This window comes from Muscardinus avellanarius, assembly GCF_963383645.1.
Source record: "Muscardinus avellanarius genome assembly, chromosome: 17".
In the NCBI taxonomy this organism is placed as follows: Eukaryota; Metazoa; Chordata; class Mammalia; order Rodentia; family Gliridae; genus Muscardinus; species Muscardinus avellanarius.
Genome location: NC_137803.1, coordinates 52,567,564 through 52,592,835, shown reverse-complemented (window position 1 = coordinate 52,592,835; position 25,272 = coordinate 52,567,564). Strand labels below are relative to the sequence as shown.

The 25,272-nt window shown below is 36.6% G+C and overlaps 1 protein-coding gene across 2 annotated transcripts in view; it reads left to right on the top strand.

Moving 5' to 3' along the window:
* Positions 1 to 25,272, top strand: part of RBBP8 (RB binding protein 8, endonuclease) — a gene marked incomplete at both ends in the record, with an annotated part of 100,013 nt that overhangs the window by 36,529 nt on the left and 38,212 nt on the right. The window contains 3 exons of one of the 2 annotated variants that reach the window (XM_080714418.1): positions 8,865 to 8,931; positions 20,135 to 20,310; positions 23,258 to 23,362. In XM_080714418.1, the coding sequence (XP_080570544.1) occupies positions 8,865 to 8,931; positions 20,135 to 20,310; positions 23,258 to 23,362 (348 nt within the window). Of the gene's footprint in view, positions 1 to 8,864; positions 8,932 to 20,134; positions 20,317 to 23,257; positions 23,363 to 25,272 lie in introns of both variants that reach the window. The other variant, XM_080714417.1, reaches the window with a different exon arrangement.

Sequence of the window (25,272 nt, the reverse complement as noted above, 5' to 3'; positions counted from 1 at the left end):
AGAAAAGTCATGATTTCTTATCCTGGAACCAAATAAGTCCTCCATTAATATACCAAATCTTTCTTATTAGTCAGCTTTATGTCGTTGTGACCAAAATACCTGAAAAGAATCAACAGTAAAAAGAAAAGATTTATTTTGGGTCACAACTTCAGCGGTTGCAGTACATGGTTTGTGGCTTTGGGCCTCAGATGAGGCAGAACATCATGGCAGAAGGCTATGGCAAAGAAAAGCTGCTCAGCTCCTGATAGCCAGGACGTAGAAAGGGGCCAGGGGTGGATATGATTCAGACAACCCCCAAGGACATACCCCCAACTGGGCCCTACCTTCACAGTTTCCACCACCTCCCAGTAATGCCATCAGGTATTAAGCCACTAACACAGTCAGAGCCTTCATGATCCAGTCACCTTCCCAAACCCAGGAACAAAGCTACATAAGGGACCAAGCCTTGGGGGACATTCCAGATCCAACACCATAATACTTTCTTTGTTCTGCTAATTCTCTGCGTGGAATAGTCTTCTATCCAGCTTAGTTATCCTTACTTTTGTTTGGGGGTTTTTTATTTTTATTTATTTTTACTGTAGGATTTGAACCCAGGACATTCTACCTCTGAGTTACAACCCCAGCTCTTTTGAAACAGGATCTTTCACTAAGTTGCTGAGGCTGGCCTTGAACTTGTGATTCTCCTATCTTAGCCTCCCAAGTACTGGGATTACAGGCATGCATCACCACACCTGCCAATTATCCTTACTTTGATAAATTATTTTCTTATCTTCTCAAGGGTGCAAAGTAACCTTTTTTTCCATAGAAATTTCTTAGCACTTTGTACATCTCTAATGCTGTTGTCCTTTCAGTTGTATAAAAACCTCTTTATATAGCACCATGTGTCTCTTATTAAACTATACTTTAGGTCCATAGCTATCCATAGCTTTGTTTTTGGATTTTGTTTTTAATTTTTCCTAGAAGATAGTTTAGTAAGCTTACATATCATAGATAGTTCAAAAATTTATATTTATTCAGTGTAATAAAATGTTTAGATTTATAAATTACCAAATTTTTTTTAAAGAGGTTCTTTTTTTTTTTTCTTTTTCTTTTTGGAACCGGGGATCGAACCCAGAGTTCCACACCTATAAAGTAGGCACTTTACTACTGAGCTGCATCTCGACCCCAATCACCAAATTATTAACAATTTTTTTTAACTTTTTATTGGTGCATTGTAATCATACATCTTAATGGAGTACAAAATGGTGGAGGCATACATATAGACATCGCCCAATTAGCCCTTACCCAGTTCCCTCCCACTCCCTCCCCTCCCTCCATTTTCTTCCTAGCTTTCCATATTAGGGAGAACATCCAATTTCTTATTTTTTGTAACTGACTAATTTCACTTACCATAATGTTCTCCAGTTCCGTCAATTTCCCTGTAAATGACATTGTGTTTTTCTTTATGGCTGAATAAAATTCCATTGTGTACATATCCCATAATTTTGTAATCCATTCATTGTTGATGGACATCTTGGCTGGTACCATAGTTTGGCAGTTGTGAATTGTACAAATATGAACCTAGATACACATGCATTAGTTTGGTAGTTTGTTTTCCTATCTTTTGGGTAGATACCCATTTGTGGTATTGCTGGATCATATCATAAATTTGTTCCCATTTTTCTGAGGATCCTCCATACAGTTTTACAAAATGGTTGCACTAATTTGCAGTCCCAGCAGCAATATAGTAGATTTCCCACTTTTCCATATCCTCACAAGCATTTGTCGTTGTTTGTGTTTTGAATGATTGCCATTCTAGTTGTAGTTAGGTGAAATCAGGGTATTTTTGAATTGCATTTCTGATTGCTAATGATCTTGAGTGTTTTTTCATACATTTATTGGCAAAAATCTCCCATTCTGTTGGCTCTCGATTGAGGTTCTTGATAGTTTCATTTGCTGTACAGAAGCTCTTCAATTTCATGCAATTCCACATACTGATTGACCTTTTAGTTTCTTGTGCCTTTGGAGTCTTGTTGAGAAAGTTTATATCTGTGTGTCTCTGTTGCAGTGTTGGACCTATGTCCTTTTCAAGGAGCCTCAAGGTCTCTGGTCTCATTTCCAAATCTTTGATCCATCTTGAATTGACTTTTGTGCAGGGTGAGAAAGCAGGATTAATTTTCATTTTTCTGCATATGGTTAACCAGTTCTGCCAGCACCATTTGTTGAACTGGCTATCTTTTTCCAGTGTATGTTTTTGGCCCCTTTGTCAAAAATCAGTTGGCTATAAGTGAACAGATTTGTTTCTGAGTCTTCTCTTCTGCTCCATTGGTCTATGTATCTGTTTTTGTGCCAGTACCATCCTGTTTTTATTACTATGGCCTTGTAATATAAAGTCAGGTATTGTGATTCCTCCTGCATGTTTTTTGTTGCTGAGAACTACTTTGACTATTCTCAGTTTTGTTTGTTTGAAATGAATTTAAGTTCTGGTTTTTCTATATCTGTAAGAAATGACCTTGGTAATTTAATGGGTATTATGTTGAATCTGTAGATCACTTTTGGAAGTATGGTCATTTTAATGATATTTATTCTCCCTATTCATAAACATGGAAGATGTTTCCATCTTCTACGGTCTTCTTCGATTTCTTTTTTCAATATTTTATAATTTTCTTTGTAGAGGTCTTTTACCTCCTCAGTTAAGTTTATTCCTAAACATTTTATTTTTTGTGGGATATCCTAAGTGGAAGTGTTTTCTAGATTTCTTTCTTAGGGATTTATGTTTGGTATACAGAAAAGCTTCCAATTTTTTAAGATTGATTTTAAATCCAGACACCATGCTGAATTTGTTGATAAGTTCTATAAGCCTTTTGGTTGAGTTTGTTGAATCTTCTAAGTATAGTATCATGTCATCTGCAAATAGTGAAAGTTTTATTTCTTTTCCTATTTATAATCCTTTAATTTTCTTTTCTTGCCTTATTGCCCTGACTAGACTCTCAAGTACTATATTGAAAAGAAGTGATAATAGACATCCTTGTCTTATTGTTGTTTTTAGGGAGAATTTTCTCAGTTTTTCCCCATTTAATATGATGTTGGCTGTGGGCCTATTGTAGATTGCCTTTATGATGTTGAGGTATGTTCCTTCTATTCTGATTCTCTGCAGTGTTTTTAGCATAAATGGATGTTGGATTTTATCAAATGCTTTTTCAGCATCTATTGAAATGATCATGAGATTTTTGTCTTTGGTTCTGTTTATGTGATGAATTACATGGATTGATTTTTTTATATTGAACTAGCCTTGTGTCCCTGGGATGAACCCTACTTGGTCATGGTGTATGATTTTCTTGATGTGGTTTTTGAATGCATGTTGCTAGTATTTTGTTTATCAGTTTTGTATCCAACTTCATCAATGATATGGGTCTGTAGTTTTATTTCTGTCTTTATTTGGTTTTTGGTATTAACATGATGTTGGTTTCATAAAATGTATTTGGGAGAATCCTGTTTCTTTCTGTTTCACAAAATAGATTGAGGAGTATCAGAATTAACTCTTCTATAAAGGTTCGATAAAATTCACTGGGAAACCATTTGGTCCTGGGCTTTTCTTTGATGGTAAGCTCTTTATTGCTATTTCAATCTTTTTGATTGTTATTGGTTGGCTTAAATTTTCTATATCTTCTTGACCTGGTTTAGGAGAGTTGTATATATCTAGAAAGTTGCCAATTTTTTTCAGATTTTCCAGTTTGTTGGAGTTTAGTTTTTCAAAGTAGTTTCTGATAATCCTCTGGATTTCTACACTGTCAGTGGTAATATCTCCTTTTTCATCTCTTATCTTCATAATTTGAGTTGATTCTCTCCCTTTTTTGCTAAGTTGGGTAGTAGTTTGTCTATCTTGTTACTTTTTTTTAGAAACCAGCTTTTGCTTTTGTTGATTTTCTGTATTTTTTTTTAATTCTCTACTTGGTTGATTTCTGCTCTGATTTTAATAATTCCCTGCCTTCCACTGGCTTTAGGGTTAGACTGTTCCTATTTTTCAAGGGCTTTGAGGTATTTCATTAGGTTTATTATTTGGTGGTTTTCTGTTTTTCTTATGTGGGCACTCAGTGCTATGAATTTTCCTCTTAATACTGCCTTCAAAGTGTCCCAGAGGTTTTGATATGTTGTATCTCTATTTTCGTTTGTTTCTAGAAATTTCTTGATTTCACCTCTTATGTCTTCTATGACCCATTCTTCATTCAGCAGTGTCTCCACATGTTTATGTGATTTATCTGGGCCTTCTTATAGTTGGTTTCTAGTTTCATTCCATTATGGTCTGAAAAGACAAAGGGAAGTATATCACATTTTTTTGAATTTGCTAGTGCTCACTTTGTGACCCAAGATATGATCTGTTTTGGAGAAGGTTCCATGAGCAACTGAAAAAATGGGAACTCTGCTGTAGTTGGGTGGAATATTCTATATGTGTCTAATAGGTCCATTTGGTTAATGGTGTTCTTTAAGTCTGAGACATCTTTACTGCCTTTTGTTTAAAAGACTGGTCTAATGGTGTGAGAGCGGTGTTAAAGTCTTCTAGTATTATTGTATTGGGACTTTCATATGATTTCATGTCTCAAAGAGTTTGTTTTATGAAAGTAGCTGTACCTGTGTTTGGAGCATAATTGTTGACTATTGCTATTTCCTCTTGCTATATTGTTTCTTTTACCAGTAAAAAAAAAAAAAAAAAAAAAAAGACCTTCTTTGTCTCTTCTAATAAGCTTGGGCTTGAACTCTAACTTGTCTGATATCATAGTTGCTACTCCTGCTTGTCTTTGAGTTCCGTTGGCATGGATTACCTTGCTCCAGCCCTTTACCTTTAGTTTGTGACTATCTTTACTTGTAAGGTGTGTTTCTTGCAGGAAACAGATAGATGGATTCTGGTTTTTAATCCATTTTACCACCTTATATCTTTTTATTGGGGAATTGAGGCCATTCATGTTCAGTGTGATTATTGAGAGATAGTTTTTAATACCTAACATATTGAGATTTAACTTCTGTTTGAGGTAGTGTTTGTTCTTTGCTTAGTTGTTTACTGGGTGGAAATTTTTGTTTCTCTGGTTCTGACATGTATTATTTCTTTTTTGCAGTTAATCTTTTTGAGTATTTTCTCTAGTGCTGGTTTGGATGACATAAATTCCTTCAGCTTCTGTTTGTCTTGGAAGATTTTTATTTCCCTGTCTAATTTGAGAGATAGTTCTTCTGGGTAGAAAATTTGGGGCTACAATTTTTTTTTTCAGAGTTTGAAATATGATATTACAGGCCCTTCTGGCTTTCATGACTTGGTTTGGTAAGTCAGGAGTAATTCTAATTGGTTTGCCTCTCAATGTTACTTGGTCTTTTGTTTTTGTTGCTCTTAAGATTTTCTCCTTGGCTTCTACATTGGTCAGTTTGACTATTATGTGGTGTGGTGAACCTCTTTTCTGATCTTGTCTAAAGGGGGTTCTATAAGTTTCCTGTATCTGTGTATCGACCTCTTGTTCTATGTTTGGAAATTTTCTGATATTACTTCTTTCTAAAGATTGTTGATCCCCTGGTGTCACCTTCTATTCCCTCTTCTATGCCAACTATTCTTAGGTTAGCTCTTTTAAAATGGGCCCATATTTCTTCAATGTTCAATTCATGTTGTCGAATCCTTTTTTTCTAAGTTATATACTATGCATTCGTTTTTGGAATGATCATCTTCTAAGAGTGAGATTATATTCTCCATGTGGTCTAATCAGTTGTTTACAGTTTGAATTGATGCCTTCACTTCAATAATTGTGTCCTTTATTTCTTTCAGACCCTCTCTCTAAATTCCTTTTGAAAGTCCTGTATTATTTCTACAGTTACATTCCTGATTTGACCTTCTGGAGATCTCTGCAATTCTGTGTTGTCAGGTTCTGTTATTGTGGTGTTGTGGGAGCTCATTGCTTCCTTGTTATTCCTCCTTCCTGTGATTTCAGTAGCTTGTATCTGTTGCTTTTGGTAGGTTTCTCTCAGTCTCTATATCCAAGGGCAAGTTGTATTCAACAGTGAAGGATGAATGAGGAGGGAAGTGAAGTCGTAAATGCAGAAATAGGATAAAGCCACAGATAGAATCAAATAGAAAGAGAGTATGAGTTTGGTAAGGTAGTATATAGTAGAGATTAGAGATGGTGAATATTTAATAGTATTCTAGTAACAATGTAGAATTTTTAGTATAGTGGTATGAAGTGGATTTAATATAAGACAAAGAAGAGTGAAAAAAAATGAGAAGAGATGAAGAGAAGAAAGTAAGTTTGTTCAAGGGAAGAAGCTTGGGAGAGGTGTTGGGAATAGAGCAATCAAACAAGCATACACACACACACACACACACACACACACACACACACACGCAAAGCAAAATGATTTAACCCTACAAATACATGAATATTCAGCTGACTTGGCCTCTGCAGTCTTTCTCTGTGCAGACACCAAGTGCCACCAGCACCTTTTCTGCTGAAGCCTGATTATCTGAGTCTTTCTCAGTCTATGCAGATGGCAGGTATCAATGGGGCTGGATCTGGTGTTAAGTGTAGATAGTTCTCCAGGCTTTCCACAGATGTGGAGTCTCTGTCTCTCCCTGCCTCTGTAGGTGGCAGATGCCTCTGAGACCAAACTCTATTTAAGAGTCTCTTTTCTGCACACCTAGGACTAGTCTGGTCTAACTTCTCCCTGTTCACTTTCATTGGGTGGTCTGTGGTAATCCCGGAGATCCTACTATTTGGATCTAGTGTTGAGTATAGGTCTCCCCCTTTCACCTGACTTTCTACTGATGCAGAGCCTGAGTCTCTCTGAGACTCTGCTATGTCTTCCACCTTCACCAGGTTGAACTGCAAACTCTCATACCCAGAGCGTTGATTGTGGCTGCTCAAGTCCATGGGGGCACCGCTCTGGACATGCTACCACAGGGATGGCAGTTCACTTACTGACGGGGATTGAGCAGAATTGCTGAGCACTAGTCTGGATCTCTGGAGGGCATGGTGAGCTTAGTCGTCACTGCTGCAAGTTGTAGTCGGTGTTTACACAGGAAGAACTGATGACTTATAATTCCAATAATCTATAGCTGCTTACTTCAGGTCTTTGATTGTTTTCCTGTTTTCTCTGGAGTTGGGTACAGTGAGACAATATGGTGCTTCCTCGGTGCCCATGGCTGCAAGGCAGGCAGGTTTCTTTTCTGGTGTTATTAGTGCCACTCTGGATCTCTGGAGGACATGGTGAGCTCTGCCGCCACTGCTGGAACTTGTAGCCAGTGTTTGCACAGAAGAACTGATGGCTTACAGTTCCGATGATCTGTAGCCACTTTCTTCAGGTCCTTGATTGTTTTTCCATTTGTCTCTGGAGTCGGGTGCAGTGAGGCAAGATGGTGCTGTTGTGGTGCCTGTGGCCATGAGGCGGGTTAGTTTCTTTTCTGTTCTTTGATCAGTCTTCTAGTCCTTTTTTTTTCCTGTCACCTTTTTTTTTTTTTTTTTAAGTTGTAGTGTTTTCTGGTTTTTGTAAGAACAATGTATTTAAGGCAATGGAGATCAAGTATTAGCAGGACTGATATGTGTTGCTTACCTCAGTCGCCATCTTCCCAGAAGTCTTAACAATTTTTTTTAGAACAGATTATGATCAGCCTTCATTGGTAGAAGTGTTTTTTGTTGTTGTTGTTGTTTTTGTTTGTTTGTTTTTCAGGCATTCTGCCTCTGAGCTATATCCCCAGCCCTATTTTTTTTTATTTTTAATTTTTATGTGGAACATATTGAAAATGGCATATATTCAGACTGTGCTTGGTACCCTCTCCCCCCGACACACTTCCTCTTCCCCTCTCCCAACAATGAGTGTCCAGGTTAACCATGCTATATTTATATTTTTACACAAATTTGGATGTAACTGCTTCATTAATCAACCTCAGCCTTCTTCCTCTCCCATCCTTTTATTCTAGCTTTGGTGAGGTTTCTCCTCCATTGTCTGGAGCCCCTTTGGTATCCCTAATACTCCCTAGTTTGGCCCAGCCCTATTATTTATTCCTTATTTGAAAACAGGGTCTCATTGAGTTGTGGAGGGCCTCACTAAATAGCTGAGGCTGGCTCTGAACCTGTGATCCTCCTGTCTCAACCTCCCAAATACTGGGATTATAATGTGTGCCACCACACCTGATTTGAATTGTTTTTGATGTCTTGAATATGTTATTCCTAGTGAAATCCATGTTTAACCAGTGATATATACAAAAGGCCATGGAAAAAATTTTGTTCCAACACCAGTGGAAATTATAGCCCCAAATTGGATTTCTGCTATATAAATTAAATTAAGATAAATGGGAAGATGTAGTGGAGGTAAATTCAAACACACATCTTCAGCATGCTAGGCAAGCACTCTACACTCCTAGCCCTTTTTATTTTTAAACAGGCTTTCTAAATTGCCCAGGCTGGACTCAAACTTAAAATCTTCCTGCCTCAGCTTCCTAAATACCTGGGATTAGAGGCATGCACAACCACACCTGGCAGTGTTATTTTATGATCAAATTTATTTAAAGATAAGTAGCTTCCAGAAATGTTATTTAAAATAAGTAGGACTGAGTAACCAGATGAGTCTTTCTTGTCCTCAGTGTGAATAGACTATGCTTCCTAATATATAAGGTACTCTTTTGCTACAAGTATTATGTAAAATTATCAGCTAATTAATTACATAGAAATGACACAATATAAGAAGTAGTAAATACCACCCAGTAACCAATTAGTTTTGCACAGTAGCATTTACCTTGAGTAATATTATGACTTAAAATTAGAAATTCTAATTTCTTCATAAATGTTGACATTTTAAAAGCCTGACATGAATATTAATATAACTATATTTTATGCCTTTTTCACATTATTTTTAAGTGAATGAAAAGAATACTCTTCAGGAAGAAAATAAAAAGCTTTCTGAACAACTGCAGCAGAAAATAGAGTAAGTATTTTTTCTAAATTGCAACAGAAAATATTTTGCTCCAACTTTTCTTTCTTTCTCTTATTTAGCTATATAAATTTAAAATATCTTAAGAGTTATAGATTGCATTTTTAAGAATTGGGAAATTTTCACAAAAATACAAAGAAAAATCACTCTTGTGTTTTACTCATTAAGGGTGTATTCATCTCAAGTTAGTGTGTGAGTATCGAGAGGAAGTATTAACATTTCAATTAATGTATTTTAGTTTTATAATGGTTTACTATAAATAACAGGGAAATTATTAAAATACTTACATTTTAAATAAATATATATTTGAGTTTTGTCACCTTTCTTCCATCCCTGTACCAGAAGCTTCATAAAGCAAACTGAATACATATTTCCTCTTAAAGAATTCTTTGGCCTGTAGAATTTCTTTCTTCTTTGTTTTTATCTTCTATCCCCTACTTCTCTTAAGAATTAAAATAATATCCTATGTGCTAGTTGCTCTTCTATGTTTTTATTATTTCTTATCTTTACTCTGGTTATGCAGAGTAGTTTTATTATCCCTCCTTCACAAATAGGGGAACCAAAGCTCCTCCTTCACAAATAGGGGAACCAAAGCTCACAAACTCAAGTAACTTGCCTGTGACTTCATAGTTAGCTATAACAAGACAATCATTCAGATCCATGTCTTCTGATTTAAAAGCTTCTTCCTTCTCATGAAACTCTCTCAAAAAAAAAAAAAAAAAAAAGTAAGCTGGATGTGGTAGCACATGCTTGTAATCCCAGTATCGTTCCGGAGCCTGAGACCGGAAGATAGAGGTTTGTAGCCAGCCTCAGCTCTTTAGTAAGGCCCTTTGCAACTTAGTGAGACCCTGTTTCAAAAAATAAAAGAATAAGAAAACAATCGGGCTGGGGGTCTAGCTTAGAGGTAAATAAATATTTTTCTGATATGGTCTGATTTATGCAGGGGAGAGATAGGGCTAGCTTTTAGTTCCTATTTACATAAAGATTAATTATATAGTAATTTTTTACTTATTTTACTTATCTTTGAGATATTTCTCTGTTGCCCAGGCTGGCCTTGAACTTAAGAATACCAAGATGCTCTGCTCCTGTAGTATTTTTTTTTTAATGTAGGGTTTCAGATAGTCCTGATGATGTTATAGGGGATTAAAGATCTTGGTGCATGTGAGTAGGCATCTATAAAATCTTTGGTTAACTATGCAGATATAACATGTTATTTGGCTTGGAATAATTATCTGTGTACAAACATGTTTCACAAGTGGAATTAACATTATCAATGGACTTTTAGGTAATGAATGTCCAGTAAAATTTTGCTATTCCTCCCTCATGATCAGTCCACTGAATAGTATGCAAAGGGAATTTTGAGGAGAGATAATAGGTAAGAAAAGGAAGCCATGGAATCAACTGAAGCTATGAAACATGTATATAAAAATGCCAATTCTAATTTCACTCATGCTCTATAATGAAAAGGCACCAAGACATAGACCCGTAGTCTTTTCTCTATGATTCCAAAACCCAAAAAGTTTTTTTTTAAGTGTTATTGAAATCTGCATTATCTCAATTGCTAGGACATTATTTGTAGTTTTTATCTCATTTCATGTGAATATTTGTATGTTTTGCTATGAAAATATCAATATATTTGATTATAGGATGATGCTGCAGACTCTGCTGGAAGTGTTATGTAATAACCTATATATGCTCTCTTACTTTTCATTTTGAAAAATCTGAATTGTGCGTGCTATCTGATTCCAGAGATTTCCAGATAAGTGATTGTTGAGCTATATTTATGTTATGTGAAGTGATTTAACACACATAGCTTATGGTATTTTGAACACATCAACCCTGATATTTACAATAGCAATGATAAGATACAAAGTATATAGAGGTCAGTACAAAATTAAATAGGTGATTGCATCAAAAATCAAGGTGTAGAAAGCATATTGAAACTAAATTGTCATTTGCTTGATAGAAGTATGAATTCTAATTAGTTTAGGACTTATTTTTGGTGTTCTTAATTATACACATTTTTCCTGTTGAAGCACATTGATAATTTTAGGAAAGAGGTAAAGGTTATATTAAAGTAACTATATAGACAAGCTTGGGGAGTGTATACTTTATTTAGGACATGCTTAGGAAGTAATCTATTGTATGTTTCAGTTCTTTTATGAAATTTGAGATCACCATGGTTCTCATGAGCCAGATTCTTTTGTAATTCACTCTCTTCAAACAATTTCCTTTTATTTGGCAGTTAAAAAAAAAAGCAAGTATCATCTTGTAAAGGCAATTTAATTTCCTCTGACTACTTAAATTACTGTAATATTATGCTACCAATGTCTGAAATTCCCCTGAACTTTAGAAAAAAAATATTGACTTACACATCTGCTTGTTAAGTGCAATAATTTTAACTCTATTGAGCTGAGTGTTTCTCCCCCACTATCCACCCATCCAGTACTAGGGAGCAAACTGGGACGTCAAGTGTGCCAGGCAAGTACTTTTCATCTAAGCTACATCCTCAGCCTTTCCTGAGTTGGCTTTTATGTTATACATGCCTTATATGGTAGAGTAGTTATTAAATGAGAAATCATTCAATAAAAACTTGCCATTATAAAGTTAAAAAATAAAAGAGAGTCAATCTCTGCCAGTCATGGAGAGAAAATAATTTACCAAAGTATTGCAGTCATGATTTTCCTTGTATTAGAAAATAGATGTTATAGGTCAGTGAAAGTTTACATTATACTTCAAAGAACTGTAGAATTTGTTTCACTTAACCCTTGTCTCCAAAATTGCTTATACAACTTCTTTAACAAATTACTGTTTACTGTTTGCCAAGCCTGTTTAATTATAGCAAGATGAAATTATTAGAAATATATCCCCAGTCTTGCTTAGAATCACCCTACTTACAGATTATATTTGTTGATTCTGATTTTCTCTTCTGAGACAATCTAAAACATCTTTTATTTCATGTCCCTTTTGATACATGATGACAGCTGCTTTGGCTCTCCTGATGTATCTTCTCTAGAGTAAATATTCTCTGTCCTTTAATATTTCCTTTTGTGCCATGACTTCAAGACTCCTCAAAGTATGATTTTTTAAAAATTTTTTAGTATCTTAAGAATTCAGTGGTCTGGGTATATAGTCTGACCAACGCAGCAATACTGTCACTTCTCTTTTTCTGTATCTACGTGTGTGTGTGTGTGTGTGTGTGTGTGTGTGTGTGTGTGTGTGTGTGTGTAATTTTATGTTGATGACTATTGAGTTTTCAGTTAACTGAAACCATTAAGTCAGTGTCTTTTCTGCCCTCTACTTGTAAATTTGTTGTTATAGTTTTAAATACTGGACTTCAAATTTGTGGCTTCATAAAAATGTGTTGAAGAAACCTTATATCAACCAGGTATGGTGGCATACACCTGTAATCCCAATACTTGGGAGGCTGACACAGGAGGATTGCAAGTTCAAGGTTAGCCTTAGCAATGAACCTAGCCTTACCCTGCAACCTACTGAGACCCTGTTTTAAAACAAAAAAAAATTTTTAAAGGGCTGGTGGTATAGCTTAGAGGTAGAATGCTGTGTGTTTGTCCCCCAGTACCAAGAGAGAAAGAGATCATTTAGCCTACTCCTTCATTTAAAGTAATAGCTCTATTTATTAAATACCTACTTATTTTCTGGGCATTGTGCTGTATTTTTGTGTATGTTATTTCTGTTTGTGTATATGTGTGTGTGGGGGGGTGTTCTAGGGATTTAACCCGGGGGCATTCTACCTCTGAGCTATACCCCAGCCCTGTTTCTGTTGTTGTTTGTGTGTTTTGTGAAACAGGGTCTCACTCAGTTGTAGAGGGTCTTGCTAAGTTGCTGAGGCTGTGAACCTATGATCCTCTTGTCTCAGCCTCCCAACTATTGGGCTTATGGGCATGTCCAACCATGCCTAGCTGAGACCTAATGTTTTAAAGAATAAACTTGGTTAGGACATAGGAGTCCCCCTCACCCCTTCTATGACAAACAAGGACAAAGCTAGCACTTATTTATTTAAAGTGGGTGCTTCTAGTTAGAGCTAGTTTGGAGTTGGAGTTGGGGTTGCCCTCCACCCCACCCCCATGATCTTGGCTACTTTTATATTGACACTGCCTGGAAACTAGTTTCTTCTCGTGACTCATTCATGTTGCAGGTTGAATTTTTATGACTAATAGAAAAGCAGGCTGTGATGTGATTAGTTAAAGCTAGGTCAGATAGATTTCACACTCCATTAATTTGTAAGGCTTTCTCATATGATTTTAGCTTACTCTTTTTCCAGAGTAAGGGTAAAATTGCAGGAAGAGATTCAAAATTAGATATTAAAGCACTGCATAGAAGGGTGACTAGAACAAGTAAGTCAATGTAAGATGTTTATATATATATATATAGTACTGGGAATGGAACCCAGGGGCATTCTACCTTCAAGCTAGATCCTCAGTCCTCTTTTTTCTTTTTGGTGGTACTGGGGTTCCTGGAAGCCCTTCTACCTCTGGGCTACACTCCCAGACCTATTGTATACTTTTTTATTTTTTGAAACAGGGTCTCTTAAGCCAGCAAGGCTGGCTTCGAACCTGCGCGATCCTCCTGTCTCTGCCTCCCAAGCGCAGGGATTACAAGCGTGTGCCACCACTCCTGGCATCCTAGTCCTATTTTTTATTCTTTGTTTTGAAACAGGGTTTCACTGAGTTGCAAAGGACCTCACTAAGTAGCTGAAGCTGTCTGCAAACTTCGATCCTCCTGTCTCAGCCTCTCAAATGTTGGGATTGTATGCATGCGCCACCATGATAGCTTACATTGTATATTTTGAAATTCCTAGAAAAGTAATTTTGGAGTGTGTGTGTGGTACTGAGTATTGAACCCAGAGGCATGCTACCTTCAAGCTACACCCCAGCCAGATTTTTTTCTGATTAGGAAATAGGGTCTCACTAGGTTGAGTCTCACTACTTGCAGAGGCTGTCCTCAAACCTGCCATCCTCCTGTCTCAGCCTCCCAAGTACCAGGGTTACAGGTGTGCATCACCACACCTGGCATGAAAAGTAAATTTAAATGGTATTACCTCATAAAATAAGTTTGTGAAGTGATGAATTTGTTAATTAGCTTGATATAATCATTCTATAATGTAAACATAAAAAATCACAATACCCATAAATTTATACAATTCTTATTTGTCAACTTAAATAAAAATTTAAAAATTAGATGTTAGCTCTAAATATTGTTCTTTAGCATAGAATATAGGATTATAAACCACAAGTAATATTGATATTATCCAGGAAATTAAAGTATAAGTCTTTCTAGAGAACAATTTTGTCTTGTAATTTTTTTTAATTTATTTTTTTATTGGTGCACTGTATTCATACATCATAATGGGATTTAAAAAAACTTTTGTAGACATACATGCACACATTGCCCAATTAGCCCCTACCCGATCCCCACCCCGTTCCCTCCCCATCCCTCCTTCCCATGCTTGGCTTAGTGGTTGACATCTAGTATTATAGCAATTTATCCAAAATTAACAATGATAATCTCACATAACAGTTTCATTTGTCTGATACCAAGCTTTTTATGACTTAAAGATTTTGCTTTCTTTCTTACCAGAGAATATTTTTTTCTTTTTTTTTTTTTTGGTGAAACTATCATACATTTATTTATTTATTTTTCAGAAAAAATCTATCCTAATATGGAATATGGACTCTAGATACCCAAAACGATCTCAAAAAAGAACAAAACTAGAAGATGTATATTTTCTGATTTCAAACCATATAAAGCTACAATAATTGAAACAGTGTAGTAATGTTATAGAGGCAGATATATAAACCATTGGAGTTAAATAAAAGCCTAGAAATAAATTCTTCCATATATTGTCAAGTTATTTTTGACAAGGTTTCCACGAACATTTGGTGGAGGAAATAATAATCTTTTAACTAAATATTGTTGAAAAATAATAATTACATAAAAAAGAATAAAATTAGACCCTTACCTAACACCATATACAAATATTAACTCAAAATAGATAAAAGACCTAAGTATAAACCTTAAGACTATAAACTTTTAGAAGAAAATCTGGGTCATTAAACCTCACAACATTGAAGTTGGCAGTGATTTCTTGGATATGATTTCAATGGCACAGGCAACAAAAGGGTATACAAACTCCCTAAAAAATTAAAAGCATATTGTATATCCAAAGACAATGTAAACAGAGTTAAAAGTTACTGATAGAATGGGATAAAATATTTCCAAATGCTATATCTGAAGTTATATTAGTATTCCAACTAGAAATCCTAAAAATTAGCAGCAATAAACACAAACAATACAATTTAGAGATAGGTAAAAGACTAACATAAATAATGAATCTCCACAGATAACCAATCTTAGTTGTCTGTTGGATGGAAAATCTTGTTTCTCTGGTTCTGATGTGTGTTACCTAATTCTTCTTTGTAGTTAATCTCTTTGAGTATTTTCTCTAGCGCTGGTTTTGAAGACATAAATTCCCTCAGTTTCTGTTTGTCACTGAAGCTTCTTATTTCCCCATCTAATTTGATAGAAAGTTTTGCTGGGTAGGAAACTTTTGGCTGGAAGTTGTTTTCCTTCAGAGTTTGGAATATGTTACTCCAAGCCCTTCTGGCTTTCATGACTTGGTTTGGGAAGTCTGGAGTGATTCTAATTGGTTTGCCTCTGAATGTCACTTGGCCCTTTGTTTTTGTTGTCTTTAAGATTCTCTGCTTGGCTTCCACAGTGGTCATTTTGACAACTATGTGGCGTGAGGATCCTCTTCTCCGATCCTGTCTAAAGGGAGTTCTATAAGTTTCCTGGACCTGTGTATCAACCTCTTGCTCTATGTTTGGAAAATTTTCTGCTATTATTTCCTTGAAAAGATTGTTGATCCCTTTGGTTTCACCTTCTTTTCCCTCCTCTATTCCAATTATTCTTAGGTTAGCTCTTTAAAATGGGCCCATATTTCTCCAATGTCAGATTCCTGCTGTCTGATTTTTTTTTTAATTTAGAAACTATGCGTTCATTTTTGGAGTGATCATTGTCTAAGAGCAAGATTCTATTTTCCATGTTGTCTGATCGGTTGTTTGTACTTAGAATTGAGGCCTTTACTTCATTAATTGCATCCTTTATCTCTTTCTGGCTCTCTCTGAATTCTTTTCAAAACACCTCTATTATTTCTACAGTTATTTTCCTGATTTGATCTTTTAGAAATCTCTGATTTTCTATTTTATCGAGTTCTGATGTTGTGGGGTTGTGGGCATTCATTGCTCCATTGTTATTCCTCTTACCCATGATTTCAGAACTTTGTGCCTTCTCTGGATTCTTCCCTTGGGTCACTAAGACTTCACTTAAGGTGCTCTGGATCTCGAGTCTGTGGTATCTCAGTCCCCACTACTCCTTTACTAGGTTGCATGGCAGAGTCTCAGACCCAGGGAGTCAATCGAGGCTGCTTTAGACCATGGGGGTGCCAGATTGGGCGTTCTTCTATGGTGTGATATCTCTGCCACCACCACTCCACCACTGGGTCAAGTCCCTGGGGGTGCTGTACTGGGATTTCTTCTCTAGGGGCTGCAATTTGACTCACTGTTGTTGAGTGCGCTGATAGAGCTGTAGTGGACTTGGTGAATTCGCTGCTGCTCTCGCCGGTGGCAATATGACGCCATTGCCACGCCCTCAGCCGTGAAACTGGCGTATTTCTTCTCTGGTTTTGCGCTCTACTCTGAGTCCCTGCAGGGTGTGCTGAGCCCAGCCACTGGGAGCTTTAGATTCTCCTTGCGCTGAAAAATCTGCCAAATCCCACCTGGCTGTTCTGCAGTGGCTCACCTTGCCTCGCTGTCCTCCGCTCCTCTCTGGAGCCTGGTGGGCTGTTGAGTGCGTTGGTCTGGTGCCGTTCGATGAACTTGCCGCTGTCGCTGGCAGTAAGGCGCTGCTGCCGCGTCATCGGGCGTGAGGCCGACGTGTGTCCTCTGTGGCTCTGAGCTCCGTTCTGAGTTCCCCTCTCTGGGGTCTGGTACAGCAAGGGAAAATGGCGCCCGCCGCTCCACGCCACGGCTCCAGCCACAGCAATGCGATCTGGATTCTTTCTGTGTCGCATTTTTCCAGCCCTCTTTTTCTCTGTCCCTTGTAATTACATTTTTTGTTTCTCTGCTGATGGTGTTTTCTTTTTTTTTTTTTTTTTTTTTCAGGTTAATGTTACGTTTCACTTTATTTTTTTTTCTTGCCAATATTTATTTTTTTTAATTAATTTATTTTTTAAATTGGTGCATTGTAGTCATATATCAATCACATTGGAGTACAAGACTTGAGAGGATATACAAGCACACATCATCCAATTAGCCCTCCTCCAGCCCCCGTCCCATTCCCTCCCCCTCCCTCCATCCCACACTTCTTTGGTGATTTACCTTGATACATTTGTTTATGTACCTCCTGCATTTTAAAGAGGCTCCGTCCTCCAGTATTACATACCCTCTGATTGATCACATTAGTTGCTTCACTATAGGGCCCTTTCTATAGCTCAACCTCTTCCTGTTGCCCTTTTCCTCCTAGTTATTGCTGATTAAGAGAAGCGTCTGATTTATATTTTCTGCGATATTTCTCTGTGCATGCTGTGTTGCAAGTACCAATCCCACTCTTGATGGTCCCAGTAGTGGCCTGGCTACTCAGTGGACTGATCCGGACCTCGCTGGCTCACGCAGCGGCCTTGCCTCATGGGAGGACCCAGTTCTGGTCTCGCTGGCCCCTGAACCGGTCAAACCCCTAATCTGCTGATGGTGTTTTCTGACTATGAAAGGTGCTGATTTTGTAGTAATAGAGATTGGTTGTTAGCGGGGCTCATAAGCCCTGCTTTTCTCCGTCGCCATCTTCCCGGAAGTTCCGTTTTTTTCTAATTTTTTAAATTTCATATTTTACAAAATTCTTACTATGTAGTTCTTTAATAGATTATTGTACATTGATATGAGTATAATAATAAAGACTAATATGGTCATATAAAGACTCTTCTGATAGGGACTACTACCTAGAATATATAAAAAACTTTAACCCAATTAAATAATGGGAAATTGAACTAAATAGACACTAATCAAAAGAAGAAATACAAATAGCCAATAAATATATGGGGAAATGTCCAGCATCTTTAGCAACCAAGGAAATGCAAAAATAAAACTACATTGAGAATCCATCTAACTTCAGTTAGAATGGCAATCATCAGGGTAGTATAGCGATATGTGCATAGCCATATTTATAGCAACACAATTTACAGTAGCTAAATGATTGAACCAACTGAGGTGTCTGTCAATAGATGAATGGATAATGAAAATGTTGTATATATGCATTAGAGAATTTTGCTCAGCCATAGAAAACAACAAAATTATGTTATTTGCAGGTAAGTGTATGGAATTAGAGACTATTGTGCTAAGTGAGATCAGCCAGTCACAAAGTTGAGGGTGGAATGTTTTTTCTCAAATGTGGAGCTAGGGAGAAAATAGGTAACAAAAGAGACTTTATAGATAATTGAGGAAAGTGATCAATAGAATAGTAGAAGAGAAAGGGGAAGGGTGGTGGGAAAGAGAAAAGGAAGAACTGTTGAAAGAAACAGCACAAATTATGTTCAGCCCATGTATGAAAGCATCACTACCAATATCACTGTTAGGAATGGGAGGGGCGGGTAGCAGAGTGGAATGTGAAGAGAAACTTCAAGACCTGTGTGCATGTTTGTATGACTTTGAGTCTCACTAAGATGTGTAATTACAGTGTACCAATGAAAGTATGTATTTTAAAGACTAAATGGCTGACAGAATGGTATGAGTTGGTTGGCCAGTAAGGTCAGTAATGATTTGACATGGGAAAGTCAGTTAATGTAAATTTACTCAATAACCATAATTCAATCCAAACCCAGTCTTTAGTGCCATTGGGTAAGAACATATGCTCAATATGGCAGACTTCTTTGTTTCTTGAAAACTGGGAATGTTTCATATTCAGTGAATCTGCAGTACCTATTAGTTGCCTAGTATTGTAGGTACTTGTGATTAAATACTTTGTTAGAAAGCATATTTACAATAGATAAAGTAAAATAACCAGATATAAGAAACAAGGGTGGGGAAGGGAATTATAATTTAAGTATGCATGTATGTGTATTGTTAGGGATTGAACCCAGGGGCATTCTACCTCTGAGCTATACTCCCAGTCCTTTTTATGTTTTTGTTTTGAAACAGGGTCTCACTAGGTTGCTACAGGTCTTACTAAATTTCTAAGACTGGCCTCAAACCTCCAATCTCTCTGTCTCAGCCTCCCAAGTACTGGGATTACAGATGTGCACCATTGTGCCCAGCTTAGGACTTGCAGTTTTAAATATTAAAATTCTCAAAAAGACATGAAGGAAAAGAGGTGATGAGCCATGTGGCTCTCTGGGAAACAGCACATGGTACAGCAAAATCAAAAAGAGTAGGATTATGCTTGGTGTGCTTGAGGAAACTCAAGAGTGTGTGGCTCGCAGATTCTGCAGGTTCTTGTGAATTATTCAAAGGATTTTGATTTGTATTCTTAGTGAAAAGGAGAAATGTAAGCTGGGCATGGTGGCGCACACTTGTAATCCCAGTGGAGGCAGAGACTGGAGGATCATGGTTCATGGACAGCCTCAGCTACTTAATGAGGCCCTTCACAAGTCAGTGAGACCCTGTTTCAAAAATTAAAAAGACTAAAAAATAGGGCTGGGGGTGTAGCTCAGAGGTACAATGCCCCTGGGTTCCATCCCCAGTTCAGGGGAAAAAAAAAAAAAAAAGGAGAAATGTAGCAGAGTTTAATCAGAGATTTAATTATTATGACTTAAGTTTTAATAGGATTATTGTGAATGCTCTTTTGGGAGTAGACTATAAGAGGGCCTGTTTAGAAGTAATGATAGAAATTAAAATTTTGAAGCCTATGGTAGTTGGTCACTAAACTCATGGTATATATACACTAAGTATAATACAGTGAATGTTTAACATTAGAGGTCCCCAGAATCTCTGCCAAATAGGTGACTATTTCTAAAACTTTAAAATGTGAATAATAAAACTATCTCACACAGTTGTGATAATTAAGTAATACATAATAGTTCCCAGCAATGTAAATACACAACAAAGGTTGATAGTTATCAGTGTCAGTAGTAGATGTTTCAATAAAGATTTGCTGAAATTGTTTTCTTTCATTTGCCATCTTCATCTAGGAATGGTCAACACCATGAAGCAACTGAGCTTGAATGTGAGGAAAATGTTATTCCAGATTCCCCGATAACAGCCTTTTCATTTTCTGGCGTAAACCGCCTACGAAGAAAGGAGAATCTCCATGTTCGATACATCGAAAAAACACAGAGTAAATTGGAGCACTCTGTCTGTACAAATGGTAAGGGTTAAAACTGTATTTTAGTCACCTCCTTTTGCTTTTTGCTTTTGGTGGGTGTGTGTATGTGTGTGCGTGCGTGCGTGCGTGCGTGTGTGTGTGTGTGTGTGTGTGTGTGTGTGTGTTGTACTGGTTAGAACTGTATTTTAGTCACCTAGCTTTGCTTTTGGTGGTGGTGGTGGTGGCAGCAGCGGTGGTATGTGTGTGTGTTTGTGTGTGTGTATTGTGCTGGGAATGAATCCATGGGTGCTGTACCTCTGAGGTCCCCCCCCCAGCCCTATTATATTTTTGTATTTTGAAACAGGGTCTCGCTGAGTTACTGCATGCTAGTTACCTGGTTTTGTAAAAATGTATTTGTCTATTTTTACATTATTGGATCTAGTAAAAGGAACACAGTCATTGTTCAAGTGACCCATAGTACAACTGTGAATTTAACTTCAATTAATAAAGTGAATGAGAGGGCATTTTCTGCTTGGATAGACACATATTGCTCATTTGATTATGCAAGTACTCAGCATTTTACAAATATGGAAAATTATTCTCCTTTTTCTTTTAAAAATATTCTTAACGTGTGTATAACTGAGTTGGAAAGACACTTAATGTTAATTTCTACCTCCTGTGTTGGAAGTATTAAATGCTGGTTTGCTTATTATTCACAACAAGCTTATTTTAATTCACACAAGCTTGTGAGGTAGCTATTAGCTCCTTTGTTTAATAAATAGAGATCTGTTTAGAGAGGTTAAAAAGTCAACTCAAAGTCAACTGTCAAATAGATAGCTCAGTCAAAAATAAAGTATTCATTGTACTGGTTCCAAACTTTACACTTTGCAGGGCTTACCCACAGATAGTCATGCCATTTGAAGCTGTTTTTAACTGGTTATATTTATTTATTATAATTTTTAGCACTTGGTGGTAATAAAGAAATAGCTTTATAATGTATATCCTTTGTAGACTATCAGTAATCTAATTCCAGCCCAGTTTACCATTTCTAAGAAATACCTTAAAACTACCTCTTCATATAAACCTGAAATGTGACATAACAAAATGATTATTCCTTTTAATGCTAACCTAAACTAAATGGTAAAGACTTTAATTTTTAGCCTAAGTTGTTTGTAACAAGTAAAGCATTTGGAGAAAGGAGGTGCACAAAGTTCTAGAGGTGTTCATATAATGCAGTACATCGTTGATAGTAGCTGTGCTTTCAAAAGAATAAATATATCTTTATTCATTGATATTGAAAAATTGGCACAGTTCTCTATTTTATGTGAGTTTGTATCTCCATCTAGTGGAAAACAAAAGAACTGATTCAAAGCCTACATGTAACAAGGAGCTAAATAATAATACAAGATTATAGATCTTGATGAATGAATATTCATTGACCTTTTAGTTGGCTACCAGATAGGATATGAACTATCTACATAATTTAGATAATGTTTAAATCTATGTATATGAATAGCCAGAAAACAAGCCACAGCAGTTTTCTCTTTTAGAAAAGTCTTGTGTATCCATCATAAATGCTTTTTTTTTCTTCTTCACTGGATAAGAGCATCATATAACTATTTAAAAACTTAATTTTAATCTTGTGGTAATCTTTTGGTGTGTGCATATGTATGTGTGTGTGGTTCTGGAGAGCAAGCCCAGGGATGTTCTACCTGAGTTCCACCCATAGTCCTATTTTACTTTTTAATTTTGAAATGGCCTCACTGAGTTGCTGATGGCCTCACTAAGTTGTTCAGGCCGTCCTCAAACCTGCAATCTTCCTGTCTCAACCTCCCAGGTACTGGGATTACAGGTGTGTGCCACCATTAAGTTCTAATAATTTTTTATTTGAACTCTTAAATTTTAGTTTTAAGATATAACTTTTGAGCAGTGCAAATTATTTTAAAAGTTTTAAATGATTTAATGACTAATCCTGTTCTTTTGTTTTCTTGTTTACATTAGATGTATAGTGCTTTACATATATTATTTTCAAGTTATAATTAAATCTCTATTTTCCTTTTTCTTTTGTTTTTCTTTGAAGAAAATTCTTAAATACTAGAAATATTTCTTATAAAGCATGTTTCAGGGTTTCCTTCCAGAAGATAAAACCCAAATAAAAGTTATGGAGATACGTGCTATAGTACACATTTTAAATTTAACCTGATTTTCAGCAGATACAGAAAGAAAAGAAACATTAGAATACATTCAAATATTTCTGCTTAGACAACTTAGGTCAGAAGAAACCTGCCCTAGTTCTCTATCCCATCACTTTCTTAACTTTTATCTTTGTTTCTTAGTACTACTCAAGAAATTTTCCTTTCTTTCTTTCTTTTTTCTTTCTATTATTATTATTATTATTATTTATTTATTTATTGCAGGACTGGAGATGGAACCTAGGGGCATTGTACCTCCAAGCTACAACCCCCAGTCCTATTTCTTTTTTTTTTTTTTTTTTTTTTTGAAACAGGGTCTCACTGAATTGCAAAAGGCCTTGCCAAGTAGCTGAGGCTGTGTGCGAATGGCGATCCTCTGATCTCTGCTTCCCAGATGCTGGGATTGCAAGCGTGCACCACCACGCCTGGCACAAGAAATTTACTTCTTGAAATATGAGAATTAGCCGGGCGTGCTGGCTCACGCTTGTAATCCCAGCACTTGGGAGGTTGAGACAGGAGGACGCACAGGTTCAAAGCCAGCCGCAGCTACTTAGTGAGGGTCTCAGCAACTTAGTGAGACCTTATTTCCAAATAAAATATAAAAAATAAGTCTGGAAGTATAGCCCGGAGGTAGAAAGCCTCTGGGTTCCACCCCCAGTACCACCAAAATATATATATATGTATATATGAGAATTATGTAAATAAAATAGTTTTTGTAATTCATTTAAAGACAAGTTTGTATTGGCTTATTAGAATATTATAATTTTTCATTACTATTGTTTGTTTAATTATGTGATCTCTCCTCTTTTGCCCCTTAGAATTAAGAAAAGCATCCAAAGCTTCATCTCATTCACAGCATAAGCCTAATGAAAATGAAATTCTAGTCGCTGACACCTGTGATCCAAGTCAAGCTCCAATGACTAGTAAGATACTGAGATTACTTTTTGTGGTTGTTGGTAGGCAAGAATGACCAACAGTCAGAATCAGACAAAATTTCAAAGATATTTTTCATATAATTTTGTTTATACTTCTAGTTGCTTAGAAGTCTTTTCATATTAGAAAGCAGTATTATCCTAGTAATAATTCATTTTAAAATCTACATCTATATAAATACAGATTGCTAGTGATTTAAGTAAGGCTTTACTGTGGTTTACTCATTAATTCAATAATTAAGTGTCTACTATATTACCAAGCACTGAACCAAACAAAACCCTTACCCCTGTGGAATTTACAGTCTAGTTGAGGAAGAAAGAACATAAATATGTGTCAGGTAGTGTCAGGTGTTCTGAAGAGAAATGAAACAGGCTGAGAGGAATATTAGAAAGCTTCACGCATAAAGTGACATTTGAGCAGAGACTGAGGGAAGTGTTTGAATATCTGGGAGATAGCAGTAGCTAGCAAGGAAATGGGTAAGAGAATTTATTTTTTTTCTAGTGGTACTAGGGATTGAACCCAGAGACATTCTACCTCAGAGCTACACATGTACCCCAACCCTGTTTTATTTTCTATTTTGAAACAGGGTCTCACTAATTTGTTGAGGCTGACCTCAAACCTCCAATCCTCTGTCTTAATCTCTCAAGTACTGGGATTACAGCATTTGCTGCCATTCCTTTTCCAAGAATGGATGTTTAGCTTATGAGTGCAAGACTGATTTTCTAGAAGTTACAGGTTATCTTATATTAGTATGTACATAGAATTAGGTCTATGTGTGCTCTTCCCAAGTGCACACAGCCTATGTCTATAACAGGGTGCTCGGGAAAGAGCACTGAGTGTTACAGAACGAGACAGAGAGAAAGAAAATACATTTGCACACCTTTTTGGTCACTCATTGCACTAAAATTCTTCCAGCAAAAGTCACCAATGTTGCTGATCCCTAATAAATGTGGTTCTGGACCTGTTTTTTACTTTCTCTTTATGAGGGATCTCACCTAGAGTCAGTACTCTACCACCCATACGCTAATAAATCCCAAATCTATGTCCCTGTTCCAAGATTTTTATCCTGTATTCCGAACCAATGCATCTGCCTGCTATTGAGCATCTCTACCTGGGTAGCCTTCACCTTCAGCATGTAAACAATGAAATTAAGAAAAATAGACCTATCCTTTTTCTGAGATTTAAAACCTCTGTGAATTGCTGGGTATGGTGGCGCATGCTTGTAATCCCTGCGCTTGGGAGGCAGAGACAGGAGGATCACTGTCCTTTTGGCAGGTTCGAAGCCAGCCTCGCTGGCTTAAGAGACCCTGTTTCCAAGTAAAAATATAAAATAGGTCTGGGGAGTGTAGCCTGGAGGTAGAAGGGTTCCATGCCCAGTACCACCAAAAAATTATAATAATAATAATAATAAATAAAACCTCTGTGAATTACAGTATACACATCTTTTAGGTTACCTAAATCAAGCTTTTAGTCATGCTAGACTCCTGCTTCTTCATCTCATGTTTCTAAACAACCTCTTAACTCTCATTTATTCCACCTCCTAATTGTCCAGTCTACATGTTCTTCTCCACCTCCATTATACTTATTTTGGTCTTCAGCATTCTTATGCTAAGACTGTTGTAGTAATCTAATGAGTCCCCCTGTCTACTACTACTAGTGATTGCTTCTTTTCCAGAAGCCTTTCACAGCCAGAATTCCATTTTCAATTCTACTATTATTGTTTCTGTCCTCCCTTTAAAACTTGGATTTCTTTTCATGGTCTACTGGTGAAATTCTAAACTCCTTAGCATAATCTGACCCCTAACTCCCCTAACTAAGCTTATGTCCTGCTAACCTCCATCTGTGATTCAGTGTCTAACAGTTAAACCACATGTAGTTCCCTATACACAGAATTTTGTTT